At 45.0% G+C, this 7,992-nt stretch overlaps 1 protein-coding gene across 1 annotated transcript in view; it reads left to right on the top strand.

The window, feature by feature from the left end:
• The window catches only part of LOC124026872 (NACHT, LRR and PYD domains-containing protein 12-like), a 6,972-nt gene extending 6,552 nt beyond the window's left edge, over positions 1–420 (top strand). Inside the window, exon 6 of the mRNA XM_046339542.1 lies at positions 281–420. Coding sequence (XP_046195498.1) covers positions 281–290 — 10 coding nt within the window. The 3' untranslated portion in view covers positions 291–420. The remainder of the gene's footprint in view (positions 1–280) is intronic.
• The last annotated feature ends 7,572 nt before the right edge of the window (positions 421–7,992 follow it).

Here is a 7,992-nt window from a genome sequence, read left to right as displayed (position 1 = left end):
CTCTCTCTCTCTCTCTCTCTCTCTCTCTCTCTCTCTCTCTCTCTCTCTCTCTCTCTCTCTCTCTCTCTCTCTCTCTCTCTTTTTAACTACTTTTTATTGTGTCAGTACAGTACACAGTCAATATACTCAACAATTAATCATTATTTAATTATTTCATTCCATCCAGCGCCGTCTGTTAATTCGATGTTTTAATCAATGAGTCAATGCTCCTCATAAAAGGCCTTGATGATTAACATTCTGATGATGATGATGATTTCTAATATTGATTTTACCCTATCAGATGCCTGTGATGTCACACTGGACCCGAACACAGCATGCAGACACCTCTCTCTGTCAGAGGGGAACAGGAAGGTGACACGGGGGACAGAGAAGCAGCCGTATCCTGATCACCCAGAGAGATTTGAGGACTGGCCACAGGTGCTGTGTAGAGAGGGTCTGACTGGGCGCTGTTACTGGGAGGCAGAGATGAGTGGGGGAGGGGATGACATAGGAATGACGTACAGAGGAATCAACAGGACAGGAAACGCCGATGACAGTAAGCTTGGATGCAATGACAAGTCCTGGAGTCTGAGCTGCTCTGATTACGGTTACACTGCCAGGCACAATAAGGAGAGAACTGACTTACCTGCCTCCTCCTCGTCCAACAGAGTAGGAGTGTATCTGGACTGGCCGGCCGGCACTCTGTCCTTCTACACTCTGTCCTCCTCTGACGCACTCACCCACCTACACACATTCCACTCCACATTCACTGAGCCTCTCTATCCAGGGTTTTGGGTAGAAATAAACTCCTCGTTGTCCCTATGTGAGGTCAAAAACCTTTAGGGAGTAATGGACGGATCTTGTTGTTATTGATTGGTGTTTATAAATAATGTTTATTTAGTCAAATGGTTTATTTAGTCAATTCTGATTCTGTTTGAAGTCAATAACACTGAATGGACCTTTCCTGACATTCAGCCAGATAAAGTCAAATAAAACTGGTTGTTTTAAAAACTGTTAAATGTTGTTGTTTCACATAAAAGAAGAATGACGGTTGAAGTTTGTAACGGTGAAACGGCCATCTTTGTTAACGACATTACAGCAACAAAGAGGTCACTTCCAACAACAACAAAACAGTTTCTTCCCTCAGACATCATTTCACAACAGCAGAGTCTGGACTACCATTATGTTCCCCATGATGCTGGTGTGATATAACAGAGTCTGGACTACCGTTATGTTCCCCACGATGCTGGTGTGATATAACAGAGTCTGGACTACCGTTATGATCCCCATGATGCTGGTGTGATATAACAGAGTCTGGACTACCGTTATGTTCCCCACGATGCTGGTGTGATATAACAGAGTCTGGACTACCGTTATGTTCCCCATGATGCTGGTGTGATATAACAGAGTCTGGACTACCGTTATGATCCCCATGATGCTGGTGTGATATAACAGAGTCTGGACTACCGTTATGTTCCCCATGATGCTGGTGTGATATAACAGAGTCTGGACTACCGTTATGTTCCCCATGATGCTGGTGTGATATAACAGAGTCTGGACTACCGTTATGTTCCCCATGATGCTGGTGTGATATAACAGAGTCTGGACTACCGTTATGTTCCCCATGATGCTGGTGTGATATAACAGAGTCTGGACTACCGTTATGTTCCCCATGATGCTGGTGTGATATAACAGAGTCTGGACTACCGTTATGTCCCCATGATGCTGGTGTGATATAACAGAGTCTGGACTACCGTTATGATTCCCCCATGATGCTGGTGTGATATAACAGAGTCTGGACTACCATTATGTCCCCCATGATGCTGGTGTGATATAACAGAGTCTGGACTACCGTTATGTTCCCCATGATGCTGGTGTGGTATAACAGAGTCTGGACTACCGTTATGTTCCCCATGATGCTGGTGTGATATAACAGAGTCTGGACTACCGTTATGTTCCCCATGATGCTGGTGTGATATAACAGAGTCTGGACTACCGTTATGTTCCCCATGATGCTGGTGTGATATAACAGAGTCTGGACTACCGTTATGTTCCCCATGATGCTGGTGTGGTATAACAGAGTCTGGACTACCGTTATGTTCCCCATGATGCTGGTGTGATATAACAGAGTCTGGACTACCGTTATGTCCCCCATGATGCTGGTGTGATATAACAGAGTCTGGACTACCGTTATGTTCCCCATGATGCTGGTGTGATATAACAGAGTCTGGACTACCGTTATGTCCCCCATGATGCTGGTGTGATATAACAGAGTCTGGACTACCGTTATGTCCCCCATGATGCTGGTGTGATATAACAGAGTCTGGACTACCGTTATGTCCCCCATGATGCTGGTGTGATATAACAGAGTCTGGACTACCGTTATGTCCCCCATGATGCTGGTGTGATATAACAGAGTCTGGACTACCGTTATGTCCCCATGATGCTGGTGTGATATAACAGAGTCTGGACTACCGTTATGTCCCCCATGATGCTGGTGTGATATAACAGAGTCTGGACTACCGTTATGTTCCCCATGATGCTGGTGTGATATAACAGAGTCTGGACTACCGTTATGTCCCCCATGATGCTGGTGTGATATAACAGAGTCTGGACTACCGTTATGTCCCCCATGATGCTGGTGTGATATAACAGAGTCTGGACTACCGTTATGTCCCCCATGATGCTGGTGTGATATAACAGAGTCTGGACTACCGTTATGTTCCCCATGATGCTGGTGTGATATAACAGAGTCTGGACTACCGTTATGTTTCCCCATGATGCTGGTTTGATATAGCACGCTAGTGATTGCTTTGCAATGCTGCAGTTAGCCGCTGATTGCTTCCAAACCACTCGTTGTTGAATTTGCGATTTCCAACTTGTTGTGTAATGTTTGTGTCCAATGGACGATGAGCACCAATATGTTTTATCTATAATTTATCTTCATATGACAAGGGTTGAAAAAGATTTGTCAGTAGATTGTTGACTTGATTCATGATGATGACTGCTAGCTAAGATTTTAAAGGTATGATGTTGACATGATCAGTCCAATCAGAGCTACTGTAGATATAACGTGATTTGACATAATTTGATCTGTGGCCAAATCACCATGAGCCTTATTGGACGGACACTTCTAATGGGGTGACAACTAGAGGAGTTCATTCATCTAATGAATTCTAAGGGGCTGGAATTTTTTGAGCTCTCCGTGTAAGATTTTGCGATGACACGGTGTCCCCATGAGTGACAGAATTTTGAGCCAATCACGGCGCAACTAGAGAAGATTACCAACCCGGATGCTCTGTATTCTCCGCTGGCTGCCCCCCACCACAGAAAGCACTGAGCTGAAACACCTGCATTTTGAAGCTGCCTTTCTCAAGAAACCAAAAAAGAGACCATGTTTATATGCAACTTTATTCACTCAATACTGTTTTTTTAAATAAATATACATTTTTTACACTGTTTGCAAACTGACATGTGACACGTATTAATGCCAAAGTAACATGCAAAACAGGCAATAAAAAAAGGTGGGTCTGAATAACAGGCCCTGAATAACAGGCTGACACTGACTGACGCTAATGTAGTGACGCTAATGCAGTGACTGACGCTAATGTAGTGACTGACGCTAATGCAGTGACTGACGCTAATGCAGTGACTGACGCTAATGCAGTGACTGACGCTAATGCAGTGACTGACGCTAATGTAGTGACTGACGCTAATGCAGTGACTGACGCTAATGCAGTGACTGACGCTAATGCAGTGACTGACGCTAATGCAGTGACTGACGCTAATGCACTGACGCTAATGCAGTGACTGACGCTAATGTAGTGACTGACGCTAATGCACTGACGCTAATGCAGTGACTGACGCTAATGCACTGACGCTAATGCAGTGACTGACGCTAATGCACTGACGCTAATGCAGTGACTGACGCTAATGCAGTGACTGACGCTAATGCAGTGACTGACGCTAATGCACTGACTGACGCTAATGCAGTGACTGACGCTAATGCAGTGACGCTAATGCAGTGACTGACGCTAATGCACTGACGCTAATGTAGTGACTGACGCTAATGCACTGACGCTAATGCAGTGACTGACGCTAATGCACTGACTGACGCTAATGCACTGACGCTAATGTAGTGACTGACGCTAATGTAGTGACTGACGCTAATGCACTGACGCTAATGTAGTGACTGACGCTAATGCAGTGACTGACGCTAATGCACTGACGCTAATGCAGTGACTGACGCTAATGCACTGACGCTAATGCAGTGACGCTAATGCACTGACTGACGCTAATGTAGTGACTGACGCTAATGTAGTGACTGACGCTAATGCAGTGACTGACGCTAATGCACTGACTGACGCTAATGCAGTGACGCTAATGCACTGACTGACGCTAATGCAGTGACTGACGCTAATGTAGTGACTGACGCTAATGTAGTGACTGACGCTAATGCAGTGACTGACGCTAATGCAGTGACTGACGCTAATGCACTGACGCTAATGCACTGACGCTAATGCACTGACGCTAATGCAGTGACTGACGCTAATGCACTGACGCTAATGTAGTGACTGATGCTAATGCACTGACGCTAATGTAGTGACTGACGCTAATGCACTGACGCTAATGTAGTGACTGACGCTAATGCACTGACGCTAATGTAGTGACTGACGCTAATGCACTGACGCTAATGCAGTGACTGACGCTAATGTAGTGACTGACGCTAATGCACTGACAATAATGCACTGACGCTAATGTAGTGACTGACGCTAATGCAGTGACTGACGCTAATGCACTGACGCTAATGTAGTGACTGACGCTTATGCAGTGACTGACGCTAATGCACTGACGCTAATGTAGTGACTGACGCTAATGCACTGACGCTAATGTAGTGACTGACGCTAATGCACTGACGCTAATGTAGTGACTGACGCTAATGCACTGACGCTAATGCAGTGACTGACGCTAATGCAGTGACTGACGCTAATGCAGTGACTGACGCTAATGCACTGACGCTAATGTAGTGACTGACGCTAATGCAGTGACTGATGCTAATGCAGTGACTGACGCTAATGTAGTGACTGACGCTAATGCACTGACTGACGCTAATGTAGTGACGCTAATGCAGTGACTGACGCTAATGCAGTGACTGACGCTAATGTAGTGACTGACGCTAATGCACTGACTGACGCTAATGTAGTGACGCTAATGCAGTGACTGACGCTAATGCAGTGACTGACGCTAATGCACTGACGCTAATGCAGTGACTGACGCTAATGCACTGACTGACGCTAATGTAGTGACGCTAATGCAGTGACTGACGCTAATGCAGTGACTGACGCTAATGCACTGACGCTAATGCAGTGACTGACGCTAATGCAGTGACTGACGCTAATGCAGTGACTGACGCTAATGCAGTGACTGACGCTAATGTAGTGTCTGACGCTAATGCAGTGACTGACGCTAATGTAGTGACTGACGCTAATGCAGTGTTAGTTTGAATGTAAGCAGTCCCCCAAGGAGGAGAAACCATAGCTCACCAGTCTCTAAAAGGAGAAAGGGGTGAAGCTTTTGGCTGGAGCTCAAACATCTGGTCCCGTATTCTAAAAGCGTCTCAGACTACTGCTGGTCTAGGATCAGGTCCCCCTGTCGTTGTAATCTCTTTCATGATGATTATAAGGATTAGAACTGATCCTGAACACAGCCCAGGCCAAGACTGGTTACTTTCAGTTTCATTTCCTGAGATCTTCATGGTGAGTCCTGCCCCCAGTTATGACACCACACACAAACACACACACACACGCACGCACGCACGCACGCACACATATATACACACACACGCACACATATATACACACACACACACACACATATATACACACACACACACACACATATATACACACACACGCACACATATACACACACACACATATATACACACACACATTCCCCTTAACAACAGTTGTTATTCTGAGAACACACATTCCCCTTAACAACCCTCAGAATCAGGTTATAACAAGGATCTTATTGAAGACATTTACAGTTAAAGTCGGGAGTTTACATACACCTTAGCTAAATACATTTAAACGCAGTCTTTTTATAATTCCTGACATTTAATCCTAGTAAAAATTCCCTGTTTTAGGTCAGTTAGGATCACCACTTTATTTTAAGAATGTGAAATGTCAGAATTATAGTAGAGAATGATTCATTTCAGTTTTTATTTCTTTCATCGCATTCCCAGAAGTACCATTTGCGACGAAGCTTTATCTACCTGACATGTCTTGAGATGTTGCTTCAATATATCCACATAATTTTCCCTCCTCATGTTGCCATCTATTTTGTCCCTCCTGCAGCAAAACATCCCCAGAACATGATGCTGGCAAACTCGTGCTTCACGGTTGGGATGGGGTTCTTCGTCTTGCAAGCCTCCCCCTTTTTCCTCCAAACATAACGATGGTCAGTATGGCCAAACAATTGTACTTTTGTTTCATCAGGCCAGAGGACATTTTTATCACCTCTAACAGGTCTGATTGGTGACCAGTCTAGTAACTCACCTCTAACAGGTCTGATTGGTGACCAGTCTAGTAACTCCTTTATCACCTCTAACAGGTCTGATTGGTGACCAGTCTAGTAACTCCTTTACCACCTCTAACAGGTCTGATTGGTGACCAGTCTAGTAACTCACCTCTAACAGGTCTGATTGGTGACCAGTCTAGTAACTCCTTTATCACCTCTAACAGGTCTGATTGGTGACCAGTCTAGTAACTCCTTTATCACCTCTAACAGGTCTGATTGGTGACCAGTCTAGTAACTCCTTTACCACCTCTAACAGGTCTGATTGGTGACCAGTCTAGTAACTCCTTTATCACCTCTAACAGGTCTGATTGGTGACCAGTCTAGTAACTCCTTTACCACCTCTAACAGGTCTGATTGTTGACCAGTCTAGTAACTCCTTTACCACCTCTAACAGGTCTGATTGGTGACCAGTCTAGTAACTCACCTCTAACAGGTCTGATTGGTGACCAGTCTAGTAACTCACCTCTAACAGGTCTGATTGGTGACCAGTCTAGTAACTCCTTTATCACCTCTAACAGGTCTGATTGGTGACCAGTCTAGTAACTCACCTCTAACAGGTCTGATTGGTGACCAGTCTAGTAACTCCTTTATCACCTCTAACAGGTCTGATTGGTGACCAGTCTAGTAACTCCTTTACCACCTCTAACAGGTCTGATTGGTGACCAGTCTAGTAACTCCTTTACCACCTCTAACAGGTCTGATTGGTGACCAGTCTAGTAACTCCTTTACCACCTCTAACAGGTCTGATTGGTGACCAGTCTAGTAACTCCTTTACCACCTCTAACAGGTCTGATTGGTGACCAGTCTAGTAACTCCTTTACCACCTCTAACAGGTCTGATTGGTGACCAGTCTAGTAACTCCTTTATCACCTCTAACAGGTCTGATTGGTGACCAGTCTAGTAACTCATTTACCACCTCTAACAGGTCTGATTGGTGACCAGTCTAGTAACTCACCTCTAACAGGTCTGATTGGTGACCAGTCTAGTACCTCCTCTCACCTCTCACAGGTCTGATTGGTGACCAGTCTAGTAACTCCTTTACCACCTCTAACAGGTCTGATTGGTGACCAGTCTAGTAACTCCTTTACCACCTCTAACAGGTCTGATAGGTGACCAGTCTAGTAACTCACCTCTAACAGGTCTGATTGGTGACCAGTCTAGTAACTCCTTTACCACCTCTAACAGGTCTGATTGGTGACCAGTCTAGTTACTCCTTTATCACCTCTAACAGGTCTGATTGGTGACCAGTCTAGTAACTCACCTCTAACAGGTCTGATTGGTGACCAGTCTAGTAACCCCTTTATCACCTCTAACAGGTCTGATTGGTGACCAGTCTAGTAACTCCGTTATCACCTCTAACAGGTCTGATTTGTGACCAGTCTAGTAACTCACCTCTAACAGGTCTGATTGGTGACCAGTCTAGTAACCCCT

Source organism: Oncorhynchus gorbuscha, unplaced genomic scaffold (genome assembly GCF_021184085.1).
Source record: "Oncorhynchus gorbuscha isolate QuinsamMale2020 ecotype Even-year unplaced genomic scaffold, OgorEven_v1.0 Un_scaffold_2855, whole genome shotgun sequence".
Lineage (NCBI taxonomy): Eukaryota > Metazoa > Chordata > Actinopteri > Salmoniformes > Salmonidae > Oncorhynchus > Oncorhynchus gorbuscha.
The sequence above is the reverse complement of the archived record's forward strand: the minus strand, read 5'-3'. Positions and strand labels throughout refer to the sequence as shown.